The 26,628-nt window shown below is 31.5% G+C and overlaps 3 protein-coding genes across 4 annotated transcripts in view; 2 read left to right on the top strand and 1 right to left on the bottom strand.

Annotated features, from left to right (window-relative positions):
• LOC148615196 (uncharacterized) overlaps nucleotides 1–4,217 on the top strand; it is a 47,229-nt gene extending 43,012 nt beyond the window's left edge. For both annotated transcript variants that reach the window (XM_088589867.1, XM_088589868.1), the window contains one exon: nucleotides 694–4,217. In XM_088589867.1, the coding sequence (XP_088445993.1) occupies nucleotides 694–1,097 (404 nt within the window). In that variant the 3' untranslated portion in view covers nucleotides 1,098–4,217. The remainder of the gene's footprint in view (nucleotides 1–693) is intronic.
• A 606-nt stretch (nucleotides 4,218–4,823) lies between these two features.
• LOC148615195 (cilia- and flagella-associated protein 298-like) lies at nucleotides 4,824–10,735 on the bottom strand. Its single transcript, XM_088589869.1, has 8 exons — nucleotides 10,603–10,735; nucleotides 8,698–8,850; nucleotides 8,189–8,356; nucleotides 7,766–7,833; nucleotides 7,315–7,473; nucleotides 6,687–6,818; nucleotides 6,314–6,409; nucleotides 4,824–6,146 (listed from the first exon to the last, which is right to left on the bottom strand). The coding sequence occupies exons 2-8, from the start codon at nucleotides 8,834–8,836 to the stop codon at nucleotides 6,036–6,038; spliced, it is 873 nt and encodes a 290-aa protein (XP_088445995.1). The 5' UTR covers nucleotides 8,837–8,850; nucleotides 10,603–10,735; the 3' UTR covers nucleotides 4,824–6,035.
• A 116-nt stretch (nucleotides 10,736–10,851) lies between these two features.
• Nucleotides 10,852–26,628, top strand: part of LOC148615194 (DNA helicase B-like) — a 34,257-nt gene continuing 18,480 nt past the window's right edge. Inside the window, exons 1-5 of the mRNA XM_088589866.1 lie at nucleotides 10,852–10,971; nucleotides 24,244–24,463; nucleotides 24,671–24,953; nucleotides 25,286–25,413; nucleotides 26,146–26,315. Of these exons, the coding sequence (XP_088445992.1) occupies nucleotides 24,247–24,463; nucleotides 24,671–24,953; nucleotides 25,286–25,413; nucleotides 26,146–26,315 (798 nt within the window). The 5' untranslated portion in view covers nucleotides 10,852–10,971; nucleotides 24,244–24,246. The remainder of the gene's footprint in view (nucleotides 10,972–24,243; nucleotides 24,464–24,670; nucleotides 24,954–25,285; nucleotides 25,414–26,145; nucleotides 26,316–26,628) is intronic.

The following is a 26,628-nucleotide window of genomic DNA, read 5'->3' as shown; positions in this document are numbered from 1 at the left end:
TTCCTCTTTCACAAATTTCTCCCCCAAAATCTCTCTCTCAGCAGAAATATTGCATAAATTATGCTCTAAATGACTTATTAAATTGATATAAATACAATGTTTACATAAAATAATAACCATTGAGAAACAATCATCCAATCATTAAACTTTTTGTTGTATTTTTACTCAGATTTTGATTAGAAATCCTTATTAGGTTACAGAGATTATCATAGAATTTATGTCTTTGTCTCTTTGTTATTGGATCTTTAGGAAAATTGTCCCTTTTTTTCTGCGAAAAATGTCGTCAAGCTAAATCTCCCTCTTAGGAAAGAGTGAGATGTACCTCTCTGAGCATTCAAAAGGTTAACAGGTATGGTGTAGGAAAAGGAACAAATTTAATATGTAATACACATGAAAGATGTTTAAACAGAAGACAAAAGAAAGTATGATGACTCTCTTCTCTGAAAATGGAAAATCATTAAAGATGTTATCTTTTGCAGTGCTAGGGTAAAAACTGGCACTCATTCCTCAAAAGATATTATTGATATTTCCAAAATAATGTATCTTGTACAGCTGTAATGGAAGCTTCTACAAACAAAAACAGTAACGAACAATTTATCCCTAAATTTAAGTCTAAAATTAAGTATATGGAAAACAGACAACCATAAGTTTTATGGATTTAAACTTGTGAAGCCATGTTTTTATTCATTTCAGAAAATGAAGAGAAAGCAATCCTGTATCTTGTTATAGGAGTAAGTTTTGGGGTCATTTGTCTCTTGATAGTGGTTGTGATAAAATTGATAATCAGAAATAGACTTCAGCGAAAAAGTAAATTAGATGTGACAGATCCTGTACATAGCAATCCACCACCTCCTGCCAATCATACGGAAGTTCCCACAATGTCTAGATCTGATTCTGTTGATCGGATAGAAGTAGTTAGATTTGAACCAAGAGGAACATTTAGAAATGGTGATCGCTACCGTCCTCATAGTATGAGAAATATTGACAGCGATGATCCATTTGATATGACTATGGATCAAGGATCACCGTTTCAAAGGAGAGGGACCTTATTAAGTCTTGATCAAAATGATAGGGTGATAAACAATTACTACGGTTAGGTCATATGATGTGTCATATGATGTAGTCAAATGATATTAAGGTGCTCTTCTGTATTACATGTGTTTGTACAGTGGACTTCATTTACAGTCTTATCAAAGGGAGATAATCAAGGACTCATATGAACTATTTTGTTTTTGCTATTCAAAATTTGTCAAAGTAACTATTTTGAGAACCTGTTCTGTTGTGATAAAACCTAATGTTAGTCAGATCTTCAATGATTTATAATAATAGTAAAATATTGTTTGTTTGTAGACTGCATGATATATAGATTTATCTTGGTCATCATTAAGAGGAGTTAACAAAAAAATAAAGTGAAGTGGTTATTCAAGGTTTGACCATTTTTACAACAACAATTAGTTTTCCACATTATTGAACAACTTTAAACTGTTAATTTAGTCTTCTGTGCGTGTGCAGTCGTTATTAGGGTTCCAAGCTGTGTGCAATGGTCACGTGTAACTGCATATTCCAAATGAATTACAATGTATTGGGTTATCTGACAATGTTAAATGTGCAGTGTGTATGTTTGCTGTGTACTGCTGATTATATGTTTGATGAGTGTTTGTGTGCTTAGTGTGTTAGCTGTGTTGATGTGAGTGTGGTCTTATACAAGCTGTCCTAATGTGTGTGTGTGTTGTTTTGCATGAATGTACACCAGTACAGTTTTAGTACCAAGACATTGCAACAATGATTCAACATTGCTTGGTGTAAATATACATTTCATTTTTAAATGATAGTTGTGCTACAATTCTTTCATTGTGCAAAGGCATTGTATATGCTACCCACATTAACCTTTATCAGTACCACACAGTACATTTTTTTGTACTTTTCTTAAGTGTCAGTCTCTGTAAGAATCAGGCAGTGGGTGAAATATATTATCAAAAAACTCACCATTTTGAAAGTTTAATTCCACTATTTGCACCATCAGAAACAAGGAAAAAAAACTATATTTTCCATATCATTTTGGTAAATTGAGTTATAATTTTATTAAAATGCACTGAAAATTATTATTTCAAGAGCAGATAACTCTATCAAAAACCTCATTTTTCTAATATTCCATTAAAAAAATTTCCAAGCAAATCCAGTGATGCAGTTATCTAGTAATGGTCTTTCTTAACAGGTAGAAATAGAAAGCATCCTTGAGTGAAATTATATTGTCAGATCGGTGGGATTTTGGCATGCATGTTTCTGATTTTTTTCCAATTTTAGGGGTGGAAATCAGTAAAGTGATTGAACAGTTCCCAAAAATAAAGTTATACATGAAACACTATAGATAATTTTCCAAATTTTGCAATGCATTGTTATCAGCTGGATTTAGTGGTGCATTTTCTTATAAGACTTAATACCATGATTCGAGATTCAGAAAAACCTGAAGTTTAAGTATTTTGAGACTGTATGCCAGGTCTACCTCTGCATCTGTATCTTAAATAATTTAATACTTGTATAATTAACTGCTGATATTGTTACACCCATTACCTCATACAGCCAAGTACAACGAATCTGGGAGCATATTAGAATGTTTATATATCTGTAATGCTATAAAAAAGTTGAAGTCCTTGGTTGTGAATTTGAGGTCCTTATGTTGAATATTGTATTTTAGGAAAATTCACTTCTGGTTAATATTTTTATCAATATTGAAGCGTTGCAGGTTCACCAAACTATCATAGTCCTATTTGAATGTTACTGTGCTATTTGTGTACATGTGTATTGAATGCAAACAAATTTTTATTTGAATATGGCAGCATTTTTATTATGTATCTCATTGCCATCCACTTTCACAAAGGTTTGAATATATAAATGTTGTGTTATGATTTTTTTTCAATATGCAGTATTCAATATTTTATGAAAATCTGCTTTAAAAATAATCAAAAGTTGACATGATTGAAAGAGTAGGAAGAATATAATATTTTAATTATAAAAGGTCTTCCATTCAATTTTTTATAATTCAGTGTATTTCAACTTTTTTTTTTTATTGTGAACAACCATTTTTATAAGTTTGTACTTTTTGTATGTGATGTTGATTCTGCTATATACACTACTTTTAACTGGGCACACAAGTTTTAGTTCTCTTCTAGTCATTGAGTATGAAGAGTTAGTGCCCTTTAGCTTGTAAATATATTGTACAGAATTTTAATTTATATTTATATATTCAAAGATGCAATATACATTGTATATGTTTTTATACTATAAATTCATTACTTTTATTCAAGCTTCATTTTATATAAGTATTCATTTGTTCCACATGCTTTGTTCATTATTAAGTGGTAAATGTAATATTCTGTTAATATTTTGTTTCCTATCTGAAACACTGCTAATGGGTAACTGTGGTATACTGAGTTTTAATATTGTATTTAAGAGTTCCAACATATACAGCTTATATTAAAAGATACTGATGCAATTTTTTTAATATGTCTTTTTGCTTTTAATTGTATATCTGCAACTTTACAAAACTAACTTCATCAGCAGTTTACATGGAAAGTTCTTTTGTGGGAAAAAATTGTAACTCATTATTAACTATAATCATTACAGGAACCATCCATTATCTCGCATATCATGTGTTCATCCAAACCACGGGTATTTTTTGTGCTGAGCAGCTTTTATATAGTACTAATGACTGGGTCATGTATAATGCATTATTATAATATTAATGGTACAGACTCATTATTTTTATCTCACTTGAAAACCAAGTTTTATAATGCTTCGGAATGGTTGTTTGCATGAAAATTTAACATACTCACATAATACAAATTTGGGTTGTTTTTATCATAGAGATCAATGAAACATCTAAAATAAGATCAACAAATTTTATGAAATGACCTTATATTTTTAACCAACTTTTTTTTTAAAGAACAAGTAATGAACTTTGCATGGTCTTACTGCATTTTTGTAATTTAAGCATTATGTGTTATTGTATGCAATTTAAGTGAGTCATGTGATCTAACAATTTTAATACTGCTTTAATTGTACAAGTTTTTATGGTTGTCCATTTACTTAGATGATTTTTTATGGCTGTCATGTTTTATACATTTATGAATGAAATTAAAGACTAGGGCCATTTTATATTTTTTCATGTTGTATATGGATGGAAGTTGTTGAGCAATTATTAAAAATCATCAAAGATGTATCATCTTTTTTTTGTGTACCTCTAAGTCATATGAATCTGATTATATTCTATATGGGTAATATATGCCAGGCAATTCCACCATTTGATTGGTCTGCTTGACAGGTGATATGTGTACCATTTGATTGGTCTGCTTGACAGGTGATATGTGTATCATTTGATTGGTCTACTTGACAGGTAATATGTGTGAAATCCAAGAAAAGTAATATCTTACATCATGTTATCTTGATGTGTTAACAATGTGCATCATTGACATGAGAAACAATTTGTAATGGAAATACAAAAACATTACCATAACAGAAGAAAACAGCTTATTTGAAGACAATCCATAAGTTCTGAGCATATTCAAAGAGGATATGGTCTCATTTTCTCTGTGAAGATCCCAAATAACATAACATCTTAGTGCTTTCTATAGTTGCTGATCACTACCAATAATTGAACTATGCTTTCTCTTTATTTGATCATGATGGATATGAAAGAGATGCACTGATATAACTAACCGAAAAATGAAGTGCTACAGACATAATGAACATTTTCATCCCATGTTAATCTCAAAGAGACTTTATGATGTTGAAAGACAGAGCTTATTAAGTTTAAATATGAAAAAAACGTCTTCATCTGCATTTTATCTACTCTACTTTACATGAAGTACATTTTAATTCTTAATATACATAATAAAATAAAAAAATAATACAATAGATAAATATTAAAGACAATTCACATTTCATACAAGTAACCAATATTAAAAGAACAATGCAAATCTGTCAACTTTTGTGTCAATAAAGCAACGGCATTGTGGTAATGAGACTTAAAATCATCTAGTTATTATAAGAGTATATAACAAGGGCAGTTGGAATAGAGCTTGAATTCAGAATCCAGTTGTTCAAAACAATTATCCACTGGATCTATACAAATTCTCCTGAAAGAAGCAACTGGACTGATTATTTAAACATGGATAATATATATGGTGATAGGGCATCTTTGAATACCAACTTTGAATGGTACTATTTATGGCTCTAGCCAGAAGATGGCTTGAAACTTTTCTACTGTGTAATATAATGAGTTACCATAAATAGATAACATAGAACCTGCTGTGAAAATATTTATCTTGGTGGGGTACCAATTATATGTGGATTTCGTTGTTGACTCAAACCACAAAATTAAAACTGCTAATGAAATACATATTCTCCGTTTATTTGTACTGTGGGAAATATCAAGCCACGAATTAAAGAATCAACATACCACAAAAACAATTTGTCTGCAATCCATGAAAATTGATATCCAAGAATTAAAGTATTTTCACAGTATTGAAATATTTGACAAACAAATGATGATCATCACTATTATTACATCTAACTGCACCAAACAAAATGAAAGTGAATACCATCCATACAAAAAACAGTAATATTTCAGTCTCTCTGCTTCTACATGAACAAACTAACATTAATGTCTTCCAAAAAATAAAACAAAATTAAGTATTTGTTGATTAGAATATAGTTTTCTTTAAGACAATTGTCCATTACCAAGGGAAATATTTAACTTATCACGAAGGTCGTTCAAATAAATGCACCTTAAAATCTTCCCAATAACAAACAACAGCATTAGTAACTTTTTTTTACCAAAGTAAAATTGTTCTTGTATTCCTACAAAAATATCATCATATGCTTAACTACTTGTTAATCATATCACTTTCAAATTTCACATGAAAGTCTGCCTTATTGAATACTGACTTAAATGTAGATTGTAACACATTAATCACCAAGTTCAGACCTATGAACACATGCGGATGGTTTTTGTTTGACAAAGAAATGTAACTGGATTATCTAGGTCCCCATTTAATGTTATTAAGTCCATGAAAGTTCCTTTTAAGTTGTCCACCATCAGCCCAATCTTGGTTCATATAGGCATCTTCATTTTCTGCTTCTAATTTCTGAAATAAAGAAATATATGTATAAGTGTACCTAAAGAAATACATTCACATACAAATCTAACAACATTTCCGGGAGCCTGGAAATTAAGTATGCATAAGTTCTACAAAATTAGCAACTGTATATTTTTTCTGATATATTATAACCCTCATTCTGAATAATAACCAACCTTAAATTCTTCTTGTTTCTTGTAATAATGAGCCATCATCTGTTTTTGTTCATCCTCACTAACAACTGGTTCCCTGCCAGGTGCTCCCTGTCCCCTCTGTAATCAAACAATTGTGGTTTATTGTAATATATCAATGACTGTAATTATTTGTCTAGTGTAAACTATCTCAAGAACATTTTCATTTTTTAAATGCACCAAAAACTTGATAACTAGTGCATATTAATAAGAATATATCATTAAACAATTAAAAATTTCAGTTAGTTAGTCATAACATAACAATGCTATACCAAAGTATCATCTAAAGCATATTCATATAGCTACTTCAAAAAAAATTAAGAGATTATGGAAGCAAAATATTTGACAAAAGACTTGCCTTTTGTATTTTAGCAATTATTTTTGTCTTTTCATTCTTTCCAACAAAATCTCTCAGTTTCTTTCCTCTCAACATTTCCTTCCCTGAGAACCAAATAGAAGCATTATCCTCTTCAATCACTTCCAAAGAAGCCTATAAAGAAAAAAATATAAATGTATATATTATTTTAAAGTATGAAATCAGCAAAAATAATTATCTCCCCTGAACTATGGTTTTTTTCAATTTTTGGTGTAGTTTTAAAACTACATCAACTTTGAATTGTTTCAACAAATGCCATAACAGACTACTCATTTGCATTATTTGTAAAAACATTATGTCGTATAATGGTATAAAACTGTCATCTGCAGACATCCTGTGTCCATTATGTGGATTTTTTTTAAATGCCATACCTCAGAAGAAAGGCTGACTGGGATGACTTCAGGGATTGTGGCTGGAATCATTTATGAATAATGGGATGAAAAATTTCATTCTGTGTCAAATACCCAATCACAATCAAAATTCAGAGCTATATCAAGCATTAATGGTGTGTCCATATTTGCCCCAAATGTTCATGATTCAACCTCTGCAGTTATATCAAGCTGTGCCATGTGAAGCATTTCATTTTCATATCAATCTAGTAAACTATTACCTGTGTCCCTGACAAATCTTCTTCATTGTCAAACTCATGTTTTATTCTGTCATGGGGAGGTAACCCCATCGGATATACAATCATCACAGCTCCACGCAAAATATCTAGAGCTTCTTTTACAGTGACCTGAGTAACACAAATGTCTGCCTGTACCTTTTTCTGAAGAGAAACAATCAAATATATTTTCCTTAACAGTTATCAACTAAACTGTTTTTAAAAGTAAAAGAATATAATGTACAGTATAGTCTTCATTTTTATACATGTTTATCTGTTTTTAAAATGCTCCAATGCTAAAGACTTCGGTTTTACAAGAATTTGTTTTGGCAAAAAGTAGTTAGTTGCTGTCCATCACTGGCTCACCCATGATTAGCTTTTATTTCAATTCTTATAGTTTTAGGCTTCTATAAACAATATTCCTTTATCTGAAAAAATAATATGGATTGAATTTTACCTTTGATATCATATCCTTGGCTTCACTGATTGTCTTATTTAGCATATCTTGCATATTCTTCTGAGGAGCTAAAAATTGAAGTAAGGGATTATTGAAACTTTGTTTAAAATCATGCTATCAAACATTTAGAACCTCAGTAAATGTATTTAAGATAAATTGTAAATAAAGCAATTGTTTATTTGCAATTGTTTAACTATTCTCTACAAAACAACTGAATCAAATGACGAAAGTAAATTGTTGTCCTCAAGTTTAATCAAGTTCATTATACTTTTTAAGAAACTGCATACCAGTGAGTTTAAGATTTTCTTTGCCATTTGAATCCTACCATTTCAATCATTAACCTATTAACCAAATATACATGTACATGTAGGTATATGTATTTATATTGCTTGTGATACATGTATCTTTAAAAAAAAGTTTTACCTCTGCCATTCCTAATTGTGAGAGTATCTTTACATTCTACAAAACCACCACTTGGAATACATTTCTCTCCCCATTCATCTTTTAATTTTAATTCTACCAACTGTTCCTCTGTCAATCCCTGCATATTTGGAGGGAGAGTGACTCCATGTTTTGCAAGTTCCTCCATTTCTAGTTACAGAAAATAAACAGTTTGGAGAATTTGATTTGAACAAGCACATAGAGTCATTTATATTACATCTTACTTCCGAAAGAACAATGGCCAAAATAAATGCAGTGCTATAAAATTAGTGTTGTTTTTTTTTAGAAAGAGAATGAATGAAAAACAAAACTGAAGAAATTTTTACAAAGTATAATTGTGATCAATATTCTTTTTGCCTTCAAATGAAAATCCTATCACATGTATTTCAAACATATGCTTCCATGGATTTAAATCAAAAGATAAAAAAATGTTTCTCATTGTGTCTATTATAATCTTGTAGAAATACAAGTAGTTATTATCACCTACACACCTGCACAGATTCTATGGACTTTAAGTCTTCCATTGTAAATAGCTGCCACATCTTTCAACAGGTCATCAATTGGCAGTTCCACTGTTGTCTCATACAAAAACTGACTTTCATCTCCCTTTTTGATGTGTAACTTTACCATTTTCAAATTGGCCTCTGTAACCAAACAATACAACAGAGTTCATGATCTTTTTTCAAAAGTCTTAAATGTGAGGTACTCCATCTCAAATGTTCAAAATGAGTACAAAAAGGTACATGTTTTTTTTCATTTTGTAAGAACTTGTTAGATTTCCACAGCATTTTGATCTTTTACAATGTTTCATTAATTACAGGTTTTGATTAAAATACCTAAATCAAGAATTCCCTTTGCTAAAAGATGCATATATATTATATGCTTATAGTAAATCAATGCATAATGAGAACAAATTATAATGGTATTCTATGCAATTCATGGTAGATAATTTGAAGATTAACATCAACAGTTAAGATTTTGGACAATATAAATTAAAAGGGTTTTTCACTAGTACTATTTTGAATAAGTACAGAAGCATGTGGTTTGTATAGAAGTCCAATCTTGAGGACTGAAAATGACATATATTTTAAACTCAAACAGCACTTTGGCTTTGAAAATTTTCTATCAAAAATAATAAATTTTAAATTCAGAAGATCTATTTGTAAAACACAGATTATATCACAAATTTATGATTGAAATTATTAAAGAGAAATGAATGTTTTTGTATAAAATGCAACTCTGGAGAAATATAAGATGAAGTCCATTAATAATCACCTGTAACAAATTCCATCTTACAATGAAAGTTTTGTTTGATTTTATTGGAAATGAAGTTAAAAACTTCAATAATCTTGATGAACAAAAATTTATCTGAAAATCCAAACTCTAAATGCAGTTAGAGAATTTATCTATTATTCTTCTTTAATACATTAAACATGTACATGTATATGTACCTTTCATACTAGATTTGTATTTAGTATTATTATGTGTTCCTTTCTTATATGTATTAATGTATCTTTTCCTCCATAAATGTATACTCATGTAGCCCCTTGTGGGCCCATTAATTTGGAGTATGAAATATGTTCTATGCTCCATGTTTAAAGTAAAGGAAAGTAAATTTATTGATGTTAGCAACAGACTGCTCTCTTTTAAAAACACAAAAATACATAATAAGCAAGCAAAGATCGCTTTTAAATGTATAGAAATCTGTCTAAATATGACTACATCGCAGTCTATTGAAACTTTAGAAATAGTAAAAAACGCTGCCTAGACAAATTATTTAAAAGAGGTCTGTGTTATTGATTTGGAACAACTTTGACATTTACAAAATGGCTACTTCTGGTTTAAGAGCTTATGATAAATCCTTGCATTCTATGCCAAACCTGAAACTTTTTTGACCTATAATAGTTTACAAATTTTAGAAATGTCCTTTGCTGGTTCCCACTGATGAAAGTATCCTGATCACACTCAGCAGAAGTGTTACACGTAAATTGCATTGAAAATTAAGGGAACATAGTACTTTTTATGCTTCCGACTTCACTTGCAATAAAGACCAATGTCTTCTTAATATTAAGGAAGACCATAAGAATCTACACATGTAGATCCTTTGTCAAAACATGAATGGCTCAAAATCTTTCTGTCAGAATTGACATACATGTATGCAGTTTGGGTGTGATTGATTCGACTTTTAATGCAGATGCACATCATGTGTTACATTCTTTTAATCGAGACATTAACTATAACAAAACATAACGATAAAGTTTAATATGATCTGAATGCAAAAAGTTCCGTCTCTCGTAGGACAAAACACATTTTATGCAGAAAAGAAAGGCAAAAAACAAGAAAGTTGAAAGTAAATCTTTAAAAATTACACAAATCCTAAAATACTATCAACTTACAAAAATGAAACAGCTAAATAATGTGTGTTCGAATCCTACTTAAGCTACAGCCTACGACCTGAATGGATTTTAGGAATATTCTGGAGAAAACAAATCCAAACAAGCAAGTTGCCAGATGTAAACAAAACAGTTTCGCACTTACTGATTTCGTTTCTTAGGATAATATTTTCTGGTATTTAAAATAAAATTAAAAAAAAAAAGAATTAAAATTTTCCTATTTGATGCATTATTAATTCTTCGACATTTACTATTTTTATTATTTCTTTTTTTTTACGAAGATAAGCCCGCAGTCCGAAGTTGTCAACATCCGGTGTAAATGGAAAGTATTTGCAATTTTTAGAAGAGACAAGTCTTTTGTCAACACAAGAAGTAAGCATATCCAGGAATTTCCATATCAAATACCTGTTATGAACTTTCTTAAGGGTGATGGATAGACCCCCAAAAGCTCTAAAATATTGTGACTTGACTTTATCAGGCGGGTGTTTCTAGAAAAGCAGAGGACGCTTACCCTACCGGTGCACCTGGTCCATGCTTCCAGTTTTTAGTGGATATTAACAAAATGACCATACCTACCAGTGATTTTAATTTCTCTAGAGCTGTGGACCTATGGTCAAGTTTAGGGAAGAGAGAAATTTCTTTTGGTATAATTTAGACAGTACTGTCTGACAGAATTTATCATTGTTGATTATTAATTTCAATGTTGTAGCTTGTGCTATTAAATATATCTCATTCAACCTTATTATACTTCCTTTGGCAATTTATTTTCTGCATAAAAGGACACGCGCCATGATGAAAATTTGTCCAACCAGAGAGAATGCCATGTGTTCATTTTGATCCGTGGAGATCCCTGAATTTTTAGATATTTTTAGCAATACCTTGAACCAAAACAAAAAAACAAGCTAAAACAGAGTTGAGCATATCAGCAGTAGGTGACGATCACTGGAAGTACATACAACATTACAGTTGGGGAAGTCGATGCACTTTTCAATATACGAAAAAAGTGTGCAGTATTGAAAACAAATTTATAGCCCATCCTGTTTGAGTGCAAGATATATGACAACATACAAATGTATCTATAAATGTTGTCTCCCCAGTATTTTATCATCATTTTTTCTTATGATCATTGAACAAAAACAAAAAAAAAATCCATTCAGCTATTGACCTCAACATTGGCCCTACAACTTGATATTCTTCCTTTGTGCAGGGTTTTCAGTGTTTACTTTGGTCTCACTAACCACTTCCGGGTCAAATGGCCACCTCCCTATGTAGTACCAAAATCACACTGAACCTAGACATTTGCATTGTAAGTGCATTATTTGTGTGTATTATGATTAAAAGTAGTCAAAATGAAGCTGAGAATGTGTACTTTAAAATCATATATGTAATTAACTACAAAAGTGTATGAATATTGTTTACATGTGTGAGTAATTTGCCTCCATGCTGTCAGCAGAACAGGTAAAAATGTGAATTTTCAGTATTATTTATTCAAGTAAATTTTGTGAATAATTTCTATCATCGTACCATTAGCATAAAGATTTTGGCAGCCTTATTTTCCAAGCTTCGCAACAGTATGCAACTTTAAGATGTCATTTGTCCTGGGAATTCACAGTGAGACTTTGAAAATTACTTTTTTAACATGCAAAGTAATGGAAACGTTAGAAGTGGTTAGTGAGACCTTTGTATTTTTCACCTGGTCACCTCCTCATGACAAGTAAGAAGTAGTTCCCACATCCTCAACTTCTTGTTCTGGTCCCACTCAATCCTAGATCCTGACCTTTTAACTCTTTACTCCTCTCTTGACATTTTTTATGCATTGAGCCATGCTTGGCACACTTTCTAGTAAATTATTCTCTGATCATTGTAAAAGATGTTTTATTTATTTTTGTGTTCCATTCTCTCAGCTGCCCTTCTTACCATCATCCGAGCATCATTTTTTACCAAATGTAGTTTCTCGATCATGTGATTGTAGTTTATTATTCCCATTTTTCCGTCCTCATAAACTCCCTTTGCCACCTTTAGTATGAGGTCCCACATTAACGGTATATGATTTCAGGTCTCCCACACTTCTATTTCATGTGTTTTTGTCCACATACTCAGTGATGGCAACTACACTTAGGGTAGGAGCTTGATATTTTTTGCAACTTATTAAAGTTCATAATCTCATTCTTAATTTTCAACCGAAATTACAACAATATTAAGTATGACTTAGGCAAAGAATTTTGTTATGTCCAACCCATTATGATGGGGGCATGCAGTGTTCGGATCCGTCTGTCCATCTGTTTCTACAAACCCTGGTTATAAATCTAACGTTTTAATTTTCTTTTCCATGAGAAAAGTGTGCATAAAGTCTTTTATCTGTACCATGTATGTCTTGGCACAACTTTAAGAATTAGTTTATTTCAAGAAATACACAGTCACTAATATGGGTCAATGCAAAACAAATAATGCACACATATCATATCTAAGTGCATTGTTTATTTACTGTGTCCAAAAAAAAATCCCTAAGTACCTACCTGGATTTTTCAGTTAAATTCAGAGCTACTTTTCTCATGTTTAAAGATAAAATTATGTTTTAAAATTAATTTATAAGAATTGCCTATGATAAAAATTTTGTCTATTGAAAAATAACATAAATTTTCCATGTGCATATTTTGTTTATTGCACTTCGCGCAAATATGCACATGGAAAATTTGTTATTTTTCAATAGACAAAATTTTTATCATAGCCAATTCTTAAGTAAAAAAGGCTGATATTTAACCATAAAAGCTTTTTGGCTTATTTCCTATAGGGTCCTTTATAGCACTTAAGGCTAAACAATAAAAATGAACAATGTAACCTACACAAAATTTAGGCATGCTTAGTTAAATATAGAAGCTTTATTAATAAATGTATATAGTGAAGTCACTTATAAAATTTTTCTTCATTTGGTCAAAAAGATAATTTTGACACCAGTTTTGAAATTGTTAATATTTTTTGTCTTTTTTTAATAAAGAAATTTCTATAGAAACATACATGTATACTTGATTAACCTCTTTCCGGTGATCAAAATGTTAAGCCTTTTATAAAAATTAAGAATCAACAAATGATGGACATTTCTTGTTTCTATACAAATAGCCTGGATATTCATCTAAATGTTAAACCTTTGATAAAAATTCAGAATCCACAAATGATGGACATGTCTTGTTTCTATACACGTAGGCTGGATATTTATATAATATGGAGTAGGCATTACCTAAATCAGCGAGCACTGTGAGCTTTACTTTATTATTTTAGTTACTTTATGTCCTTTTTTTGTTTTTTTTTGGTCTGTTTCCCATGTCTGGTCTTTTCCCTGGATTACATTATTTTGATTTCTTCTAGAATCTTGGTACCCTTGATTACTCTCACCATTTGTGTACCATCTGTGCAAGACTTGTAAAAAAATAAAGGACATTACAAAAAGGAGGAAAGTGAGGGGGTTGGATGAGAATTTTTGTTTCACAAATGCAATATTTTTATTTATATTTCAGCAGCAAACAATTCAATATTTTCATTTGAAAATATCCTTTGTTAAATAAAATGGGGGGAAATTTTTCAATAAATGAGTAACTTGAAGAAAAAATGTTTTTTTCCAAATCCCAATCACATCCCCTTTTTTCCCTTGCTTTCAAAATAGTTGATGACTTTGCCATACTTAATGATTTTTAAACCCTCCAGAGCATCTCTTGCAACATCCATTTCAGTTTTAGCTGGTCAGATCAATTTGTACAGATACTGGAAATATTACAGTTCTCTACAGATGGTGGGAATATTTTACACGTATCATGTGACATAAACAAAATTCAGACGCAACACTGACAGCTGCAAATTCTAAACAAGAAAATGATTGCTTTTCCTATCTTAGAAAAGCTATGCTTCAATTTGGATAATACAATCAGAGTTGTATTTTTTCCAAGGCAGGTTAGGTTCTTGACAATGGCAACAGTGGAGCAGTGGAGATACATGTACGTACATGTACATACACGTTTTTCCCAAACTTTTTAAAAACATTATATTCACTTCTTTTAATAAGTAAAAAAATTGTAAAAAGACTCAGAAATGATGAATTTATTATTACTGAAATGTAATCTTAACCTGTATATTTTTAATTGTTTGATTTAAGGAAGCGATAAACTTTCTCCGTAAGGACAGTCATTTTTAGCTCACCTGGCCAAAGGCAATGTGAGCTATTGCCATAACTAGGTGTCCATCGTCTTCCATCGTCGTTGTCGTTTACAATTTTTCAAAACTCTTCTCCTCTGAAACTACCTGACCAATTTGAACCAAACTTGGTAGGAATGTTCCTTGGGGTATCCTGCATAGAACTGATGTGGGATTTTTTATCTTGAAAAACATGGCCGCCAGTACTAAAAATAGAATGTAGAGGCCAGACAGTAGTTTTTCGCATATATCTCCAGATCAGTTAGGTTTAGCCAAATTCTGACGCAGGGTAAAAGTTTCAGCATGATGAGATCTATCTGCGGTCAAATTTTCATTTTAATCTGTGAAGCCATGTAGGAGTTATTGCCCTTTTTCAACGTTTTTTGCTATTTTTAATGTCATTTCTTGCAAAACTCTTCTCCTCTGACACCACTTGACCAATTGGAACCAAACTTACTGTGAATGTTCTTTGGGGTATTGTGCATAGAACTGATATGCTGATTTTTGATCCGTCAAAAACCATGGCTGCCGTTACTAAATGTAGAACATAGGGGTCATACATTAGTTTTTTCGCACCTTTTTGCTATTTTGAATGTTATTTCTTTCAAAAATCTTCTCCTCTGACACCACCAGACCAATTGGAACAGAACTTGGTATGAATGTCTCTTGGGGTATCCTGCATAGAACTGGTGTGATGATTTTTGATCCGTTGAAAAACATGGCCACCATTACTAAAAATAGAAAATAGGGGTTAGGCAGTAGTTTTTCGCATTCATCTCGAAAACCATTAGGTTTAGCTGAATTCTTATGGGGTAAAAGTGTTCAGCATGATGAGATCTGTTGAAATGAATGAGATCTGTGGTCAAAATTTGGTGAAAATCTGTTGACCCATGTTGGAGTTATTGCCCTTTTTGTACGTTTTTTGCTGTTTTGAATGTTATTACTTTAAAAAATCTTCTCCTCAGAAACTACTGTACAGAATTCAATGAAAGTTGGTATTTTTGTTTTAAAGGGCATTCGTAACAAAATGACAGTTTGGATTTTTGATCTGTTATAAAGCATGGCAGCTGTTACTAAAAATTGAACATTGTGGTCAGACAGCAGATTTTTGCATATACCTCCAAAACGGTTAGATTTAACCAATATCTGACATGAATAAAATTATTTAGCATGAAGAGATCTAGCTGTGGTCAAATTTTAGTGAAAATTTGTTGACCCATGTTAGAGTTATTGCCCTTTTTAGACTTTTTTTCTGTTTTATGATGTTATCAATTTAAAAAATCTTCTCCTCAGAAACTGCTCTACAGAATTCAATGAAAGTTGACATTTTTGTTTTATAGAGTATCCTTAACGAATTGACAGATTTTTGATCGCTGAAAAAACATGGCTCTGTTTCTAAAAATAGAACAATGAGGTCAGACAGCAGATTTTTGCATACATCTCCAAATCTGTTAGGTTTAGCCAATAGCTTTCAATTGCTGAAATGATCCTTATTATAAGGCTTACAAATGTGTCCAATTAATCAAATGGAGTCAAAATTGTCTGACAACTCCTTGTTAGAGTTATTGCCCTTAAAAGGCAAAAATTTAACAAGGTGAGCGATTCAGGCTCCTGGGAGCCTTTTGTTTGTTACTTCCAGGACATGAATTTTTTGGTTAGTATATAAGGGAACCATAAGGGAAATTAAGAAGTACATGTAATAACCGTAGAGCTCACACCGCTTTGCGGTGTTCACTATAAATGTTGAAGAAAACTATTGTGATTACAGTACTTAATGAATGAATGAATGAATGAATGACAAAGATTACTGGTCTCCATTATTCAATCAATAGTAACTAGTATGACAATTGTTTGTTAAACAATTGATAGGTCTTTCCCTTGAAAACTATTTCTTTGAAATTTTCAGGTAAAGACATTTAGTTTGATACATAACATGCTACCTTCTACAAAAGTTTGTTGTTTTTTGCAGTTCGTAACCTAGTCAAATGCAATTGTCGATGTTTCCAATACTATTTTTGTAATGTAAACTTGATGACCTTTCATTAGATATACAACAACCCTACTTTCATTGATCTTTAGAATTTTGCACTTATTAACCCCAACTGGGTTCTTCTTCTGTATAAAAAAAATTGATATTTGAGATGTGCAAGTTATGACCTTTAATTTGATATGCAATAACCTAACTATATAAACAACTTTAATTTTGCGCTCATTGACCTTATCCGACTCATTTTTTTTTGGGACAAACCATCGATATTTCAGATGTACACTTTAAGGCCTTTCATTTGGTATGCAACAACATTACCTTCTTAGAATTTTAATTTTTTGCACTTAATGACCCTTCTCTTCGAACATGTATTACTTATCGAGGTTGAAACTCTGATTTTTTAAGTGTACTCATTTAGACCTTCAAAATGATATATCACATGACCCCCTTCGACAAAGTTGAAAAAATGGTGCAATATCAAATCTATAAATAGGTATTGGTGACATATATAAAACCATTGGAAAATATGAAAATTTTGTGTTGTTGTAGAATTGTTGGTTTTTTACATTGGTTCTTGGTATTTTTCAAACAGTTGTACTTGAGCAAATCTTTCATTCTGTGTACTGATCATTTATGGGTCTATTGTGAATTTTAAAATATATACCCTTGCTCTGAAAAACTAAAATTTCAATAGATCCAAAACGAGACTAGATATCTCAAATCTGAAAACTGTACGATAACCTACATAACATATGCAACAAATTACAAAACAATATGGGCAATTCTGGAGCTCATTTTGAGCCCAATAATTATTGGAATATGATGCAATAACAAATTCCAGAACCGGAAGTCATAGAGACATGAAACTACCACCATATATCTTAGGATTACCTGACCTTGAAAAAACTGACAAGGTAAAGGTCATACATTTATGTCAAGGTCAAAAACAGGATTCTGCAAAACATTAAAATTGTCGTAACTTTTGAACAGACAGTCTGACAGTTGTAAATTTTGTCTCAAAATGTAGGGCTTATCGAGAGGGTCATTTCATACGCTGTATGTATGCACTTATCTCTTAATATTAAGGCCTGTAGTTCGCAGTGAGAAGGCTTTCTAGCACTCTATGACCTTTGACCTTGGATGCAAATATAATGTCACATGGACCAAAGATCATTGATGAAGGTCCCATGTTTCTACAAATTCCGGTTCTCAAAATATAAATTTTAAAAACTTAAGTATGATATTTCAAGGAATATAACTCCTGTATGGTTTGATAATAAAATACATGTTTATGTTCATTCATTAGGTCTTCTTCGTGTGTACAAGAAACAGTTTTTAGATTGATTCTATCTCTTATGGTTTTCAAGATTTGAGGGATTGAAGGAAATTGTTTTAAGGGGACATAACTCTTAAAGATGATAATGAAATCCTTAGCAGGGTCATTTCCTGATTGAACATTGTGACATCTACATGTTCACCAAATATGGTCATGAAAAACTGAAAAATGAGTTTGGGAACCATGTTGAAAAAAAAATGCCAATAAAATGGAGATAACTTCTACAATGGATAATGGAATTCTTCACAAGGTCATCTGGTGAAAGTTCTTAATGAACTCTATCGATGGTCCAAATTTGGTAACGATATCTTAAAAGATGAATAGAGGAGACCATGTTTTTTTTTTAAATTTTGCAAATAACGAAAGAATAAAAAAAAAAACATTAGAAAAACAATAAGGTCTTTCCCTTGTGGGGAAAGCCCTTAACAATATCGTCTTTCCCATGTAGGGAAAGCCCTTAATCATAAATTTATATTTGAATGCATACATGTAATTGTATAATGATTTTAATGGTGTACAGGTAATCACAAATTTTATAAAAAGAATATACCATATATATCCACACAAACAGGCAAAAAATTAGAATTTATGATAAGGTATACACTGGGAAAAGGTTAAACCAGTTTAACTGGAAAGTGATAATCCTTTCGAACTATTATAAGACAGGTAAAACCTGGAACTTCCCTAAAGACACACAAGTTAATGTGGAAACTGAACTGGCCTATAGTGAAGTTTACTTGTAATTGTGAATAAATATATGTTAAAAAAAAAAAAAAAATGAAATTAACTGGCCCATTTGGAAAGATGTTTGACTTTGACTATGAAGTTTGCTTGCAGTGATGTCATTAGCTCACCTTGCCCATTAGGCCATGTGAGCTTTTGTCATCTCTTGGCATTCATCGTCATTGTTGTCATCCTTGGTGTTGTCCACATTGTCTTTGTCTGACATCAGTCGGTAGCTTTTCTTTAAAAATCTTCTCCTCTGAAACCACTGGACAAAGTTTGATGATAGTTGGTGACAATCATCCTTGACATGACTACTAAAAAAAAATTATATCCATTATGGTCCCTCGGCAATAAACATGGCCACTGTCACTAAAATAGAATGCAGGGGTATCACCACATATTTCTACAGTCCCCTGCTTTTATAAAAGACTAGGGACAAAAAACATAACAATAAGAGGCTCTCAAGAGCCTGAATACCTCAACTGGTTTAATAGAGGACAAATTCCTCATAATTGTAATCAATACAAATTTAACCTATAAGTTAGAAGTACAGAGAGACTGATTATGGTCTGAAAGGAAGTTAACCTTAAGGTAAAACAGAGCAAGAATCTTTTTTAGTTTCATATCTTTTACAGCATGAACTGTTTATAGCTCGTGTCTTAAGGTTTTGTTAATTATGAAGGAGATAAATCCTAGTTGTAATACTGTAAAAAGGCATTATTTTTTTTAAATATCAATATATCCAACTTCGTCCTCTTACAGGTTACACCTGCCTCATATTAGCTTAAAAAGTTGAATACATGCAAAAACTAAGAATGGTCAAACGCCTTTGACCAAATTTGCACAAGTGATATTTGTCATGATACTGGACATTTTGCTATTAACATTAATTATCATTCTACTCATGAATAATATTGGAAAAAGTGGGAAACTCATTAAAAATGCAATCAACTGATTTTTCTCAAATTTGCACCAACTATAGATCTTTAAATAATTCATATTTTTTACAATTTACATTCATCATCAATCTGCTATTGTTTTGTTAACAACAGACAAAAATTAGAAAAATGGTAAAAAATGACACTTTCTAGGCCACACATGTAACTCCAAAAAGTATCAACAAATTTTTCTGAAATTTGTACCAAACATAGATACTGAAATACTGCACATTTTATAAAGTTACATTAATCATCAACTGCTTTCATTTTCTAAATAATAGGCAAAAACTGATAAAAACATAAAAAATGACACTTTCAAGAACCATAATACCAAGAAGGGTCAACAAATTTTTTAAAATTGCACTAAAAAATAGACATTGACATACTAAACATTTTATCATTCACGTTAATCATCAATCTGATTTCGTTATCTAAATAACAGGCAAATTTGGAAAAACGTCAAAAGTGACAGTTTCAGGAACTATAAATCAAAGAATATGCAGGGCTAGCTGTTTTATTTTTCAAATACATACATGTTGTATCATAGTCAAGACCTCGTGTTGTGTCACTTTATAACAGGGCGTAAAAACGAGGCGTTTTCCATTGCAAGATTCTAATTTTCCAGTGTCTGTTACATATATAAATCATGTCACAAAGCAGCTGCGCCACGAAAATGCGACGTTAATATTTAGCGTAATTTACAACACATGTACATGTAAATAACCAAAAACTGTCAAAAAGGGTAAATTCAGCATAAAAGGGCAATAACTCCAAAATTGGTAAATCGGTTATCTTAAAATGTTCATAGATGAGCTGTTCAAGCCAAAGAGCCATTTGGGTTGTCAGGTCAATCAGTCCCAGGTTGACCTGTCCCCAAATGATCTATACCATAGTACATCTGGTCCCAAAATGTCTTAAATAGGTTTGCATGCAAATTAAAAAGCATATGATTTAATGAGAGCTACACGGGCAAATTCACATGAAATTAACATGATTTTCATGTGAAATTAGCTAAACACGAATTTCGTGTGAATTTCACATGAAGGCTCCATTCACCCGAATTTCACGTGAACTCTGACACTTAGTTTATTTGCTCAATTCATGTGAAAATCGTGAAATTCATGTGAAAATCATGTGAAATAATTTTGCCTGTGTAGTTGAGATTTCTGAAGTAAATTATCAAAGGTGAAAATAAAACTAGCATTTAGGCACATATCTCAATGTGTGTATGTTCTATTGGTGGTTCTTGATTTAGGAACAGGGTATCAGTTTAAACATATAGGGAGTGACCAAAAATTTGCATCGCAAATTTGACAGTTCTAACATCGTTGGGAATTTTTCAGACCTTTCTATACGTTTATGTATCTTCCCTGTATCAATTTGATCCGATGGAGCAGTGTAGCGAATAGTCGTCACATTCTGAGACGTTTATATATATATATATTTTAAACTAATAATAATGCTAATGTTGATGTGCTCACCTTTTTATTGCTTTTTTCTGTCTATGACCCGTAACTAACAATCAAGGAGGGGCATTTTAACTTTATACTGTCTGTCTGTCTGTCTGTTTTTAGATAGGGATACAATGTTTGTCTGTGTACATTCATTTCCTACAGCTTTGGAGATATAGCTAAGATTAGAAATTTTGTAGATTGTTTATATGTTTATCAGAGGTGTCATGGCTTACATGTATGTCAATTTTACACAGATTGAATGCTTCATGAATCATTGGTGTAAAAATTATATTATCTAGTTTTCAGGCCTTCTTTTGACAGATATTGTTTGCAATGCACTGTCCATTTTCTACGTGTTAACATTAACTTAAAAATGTCTTCGGGAATTTTTACGACTTCTTTTTATATGTACTGAGTTGGTTTAGATGAGTTAGAAGGAAGCTTCCTTTCATTTTAAACTCGCGTGGCCAAAGGCGCTTATGCCATCACTTGGCATCCGTCGTCATTGTTTGGACAAATTTTCGAAAATCTTCTCCTCTGCTACTAGACTGACATCATGTAAACTTGACATGATTGTTCCTTAGAGTATTTTGAACAAAATGATCTTTGGGATTTATGATCCATGAAAAAAACATGGCCACCGTGAGCAATTTTTTTGCAAGTGACTCAAAAACCGTTGCCTTTAACTAAATTCTGGCAGAGGGTAATATTGTTCAGCATCAAGAGACAAACCTGTGCCAGATTTTCTAAACAATTTGTCAACTGATGTAGTAGTTAGGCCCCTGAAACATCTTTTTGGGTATTTTTAACATGAACAACTTTGAAAATCTTCGTCTCAACAACCATTTAACAGAATTCATTGAAAGTTTGCAATTGTTTCTTAGGGTATCCCACACAAAATGATATTAGGGATTTTTGATCCATGAAAATACATGGCCTCTGATATTAAAAAAAGAACACAGGGGTCAGAAGGCAGTTTGTTTGCAAATAACTAAAAAGTTGTTGCCTTTAGCAAAACTCTGGCAGGGTTATATTGTTCAGCACCATGAGACGGACCAGTGCAGAAATTATGAAAATAATTATCATTTGATGTAGGAATTACTGCCGATGAAACAGTTTTTTTTTGCCTTTTTTTTGCATGTGCAGCTTTGAAAATCTTTTTCTTTAGAAGCATTGTACAGATTTCAATGAAAGTTGGCATATTTGTTCCTTAGGGTATCCTACACAAAATAAATATTGGGATTTTTTATCTGTGAAAAAAACATGGCCCCCATTACTAAAAATAGAACATAGGGGTCAGAATGCACTTTGTGCAAATGACTCAAGAAATTTTTGCCTTTAGCAAAATTTTTGCAGTAGTAATATTGTCGAAATTCTTAATTTTTTTTTCCACATGTACAACTTTGAAAATCTTGTTATTAAAAACCATTTAAGATCATGTAATGAAAATAAACATATTTGTTCTTTAGTGTATTGTGCTTGAAATGACTTGTAATTTTTAATTTGTGAGTAGAAATGGTTGCCTATACTAAAAGCCAAACGTAGGTGTCAGAAGACAGTTTTTTAAATATGATTCAAAAACTGTTGCCTTTAGCAAAATTCTGGTTCAGGTCATAAAAATGTTATTAAAAGCGTTTCCTGTATTTGGCAATTCAGTTAAATTTAACTATCTCTTTCCTCCAGTTTTTCAAATGAGTAAATGGTAAACCAGGTGGCTGATTCAGGCTCTCTTGAGCCTGTAGTTGAAATTTTTTCCCAATTATGTTTCACAGTTATTGGACTTTATACACAGAAAAGGGGGATTGGCATACCATGTGCCTTAGTACAGCAACATTTCAAGAAATAATTAGAAGGGCTAATTACCCCTATATGTAACTGTAACATTTCATCATCAATATGTCAAACAAACTTGCAACAATTGTCTACATGTCCTTTTTTCAGCTGGTTCATGCATTGGCTATTATAAACTGATGTCAAACTTTTTTATCAAAAGAAAGAGTTTTGAACTGCTTAATGACTAGTACTACAAAAATTGATACAAGCAAAATACTTTATAAATGAATTTGTGAATGTTGACACCTTTTATGATGTTCAGTAAATATTATATGATATATACCATGTGAACATTTTTATTGAATTCTAAGAAAAAAAAAATCTGGTTATTCTGAAATTGAAGTGAAAACAAAAATAAACAGTAAGCTGAAGGAACTGAAAAATCAATCTAATCCATTTGATTTAATTGATCAGATTTTATACAGAAATGAATGATTGCTTTGTTAAATGTGAAGATTTAAGTTCATTATTCACAAAATATCAAATAATCCTATTAGCATAAAGTAATGATTAGTGTCCCCAAAGGTAGTGGGAAATATTAATGTTTTTGTTCTAACTTTTATAATTCTTTTTTCCTATATACTTTTGGGTGTGTATCTTTTCAAATATGGCCAAACAAATTTGAACAAAACTAGGCACAAAAATGAATTAGTAAATCATTAGTACTTAATTTATTTGTAAACTATGTGTGGTGAAGACAAAAAAACATGCCAAAACAAAACAAATAGTTGTTGAGAGTAGTAAAATTACTTTATCTGACAGTAGTTGGTCTATTAAATCTTTTAACATCCATAAATATATTATATCTCAATGCAAAGTACTTGTAGTGAAATCAACAATTGGTGACAATGAACATGTTCAAACACATTGTATGCATGATTGCTTTAATCCTATTAATTTTCTTATACAATTATCTGTGATAAATAAAATATGATGTGTTGTTTAATGCAGGTATTTAAAACTGAGGTACTTTGTAGAGGTAACATTTTGATAGCACTGATCATGGAGGTGTGGTTCACATATCTTCAAATAAATTAGCAACAATTGTGTGATATATTAACTATGTGCATGAATTCATTTCTACAGTTATAATTATAACATAAAAAGGCATATTGTTTCAGATTTTTTTTTGTAATTATATACTTACACAGTTAAGAAAGTTAAAGAAACATTTTTTGTCTTTTTCAGGACATGCCATATACAAGAGGTAGGGAAAGAGAGAGAAATGTTGAGCACTTCTGTCACATGGTTTGTGGCTTCTTCATGCAGGATGAGGTATGCGAGGCTGATGAAGGCGAGGATGTGGAGGAAGATGATGATGACATTCAGTTCCTCAATTATTATGAGATGAATGGTGTTGGCCAGGGAAAGCAGCTGTATGAAGGAAAGAAAATGAGGAAATGTGAAGGTATGGTATTTGACCAATACTGCCTGTAAGTATTGACAATTCTGTAGCCAATGTATGGTGTGTTTTATATATTGTTATATGATCTTATAGTTATTTTTCCAATTTAATGATTGATTATCATTTATAATATATATTTATGTAATGCAGTCTTGTTTACTATACTTCTGTTGACATTTACATGAAAAGTTTGTTCCATTTATATTTCAGGAATTCTAAAGGATCTTGACAGGCCAAATATGGAAAATAAAGTAGCTGCTCCTTTTCATTTCACAGACCCATGGTGGAAGATTTGTATCCTGAGGACTAGGTTTACTAAGGGAGAAAGAACTAGATTCCCTAAAGATACAACAAGTTTAACATATAGGATAAGGAAGGATGATAAAGTAGTGAGAGATAAACTAGTCAATATGTTCCTAACTATGACATTGGTAAACAGTCCTAATGACAATGATGCACGTGCATACATTGACGAGTTCTTACAGTTTATAGAGTAAATATTCAATGTTAACAATGTATACAATTTAGTAAGAAGCAGATATCACTGCCAAAAAATATGATAAAAATGTTATTGTTGTAAAGCAATGTATTGACAAAATCGTCGGTCAAATGAAATTGTATAGAATCTGATCTTCACAAGTCACCATAAAGATATGGCACTAATGAAATAAAATATACAATGTTGGGCATTTAAAATCAACATAGAAGCCTAAATTAATGCTTAACCACAGTATACTAGTTTCGGTTCTTTATTTCTCCTTGCCTTTTTATGGTTGTCTATAGCAGTATATCCAGGATTATTTTATTTTATTTTTCACATTTTAGATGTAGTGGAAATAAACCAAATTTAAAGTTTGAGAACCTTGAAGGGCTACTGGATGACTTTTCTGTATTTTTGCCTGAAGACAGAAAATTTTCTGCTGAGAGGGTTATTAGGGCACTCAGTACTCCAGGTAAGTACCTTGACCTCAGCAATTTATAGGAAATTCAATATCCCAGGTAAATACCTTAACCTGAACAGTTTATAAGGCACTCAATACCTGTGGTGGTCAGATTAACTTGAAAAAATCATGGAGCATTCAATGCCTCAGGTGGGTAGCTTCACCTAAACAGTTTTTAGGTCATTCAATACCCCAGATGGGTAGCTTCACTTGAAAAGTTTATAGGGCACTCAATACCCCGGGTGAGTAGATTAACTTGAACAGTTTATAGGGCACTCAGTACCCCGGGTGAGTAGATTAACTTGAACAGTTTATAAAGCTTACTTTTCCAGTTTAAATATTGAAATAATGGGTTATGTTATTTTTTATACCCTGTTCATATACTAATCCTTATACTGAATTTTTGCCTGCAGCACTTTTTGTTCTTATGTGATTAACAGACAATTTCAGTCTTTGACACATTGCTTTGGACCATAAAATACAGTTTAATTTTGTGTATTTACATTTAGTGTGCAAGTGTTGTGACTCTTTCTCACATAAACAAAAATCGCAATGTAGGGTTACTCAGGTAAGTGAGATCACCAGATCAACTTTGATTACACAGTATAAAATTTTAGAAAGAACAAAATTTGTTATTCAAAGTTTTTAAAGCTATAAATTCATACAATAGAAAAGTGATTTAAGATAACAAGAAAAGCTATATTGTCCATTGTATATGAATTTTAAAATTTTTTTCTGTTTCAGAATGGTTTGCCATTTCTAAAGCCTTGAAATACCCAAAGTTAGTGGAACATTTATCGCAGTTGTTACCTAATCAGTTTAAATCTATTATGGAGACATCAGATAATGATTCACTGTTCACAGATCTTAATAAAGCTCTGGATATCAAACCATGGGTTTTTGGGTATAAACAGGTTAGCCTTTTCTTACTACTAATTACATACATCTAGGCCATCTTGTATTGTAAACATACAATCTAGACATTTTTTAAAATTACTAGTGAGAATACAAGAAATTGACAACTTCAGATAGTGTAATACTGATGATTGAAAGACAACTTCAAATACTGTAACACTGATGATTGAAAGACAACTTGTTATTTCAATGCATTTCTTTTTTTTAAGATAAAAAATTATTCCCAATCTGTGTGGGTGAGATCAAAGATTAAAATGACTATAACATGAGAAATAAACTAAACTGAAGCAATGGTTATCCCTAGTCTTACTT

The sequence above is a fragment of the Perna viridis genome, chromosome 6 (assembly GCF_037379345.1).
Source record: "Perna viridis isolate PV_CMFRI_1.1 ecotype Kerala chromosome 6, ASM3737934v1, whole genome shotgun sequence".
NCBI classification, from domain to species: Eukaryota; Metazoa; Mollusca; class Bivalvia; order Mytilida; family Mytilidae; genus Perna; species Perna viridis.
Note: the sequence above shows the minus strand (reverse complement) of the source record. Positions and strands in the feature narration are given on the sequence as shown.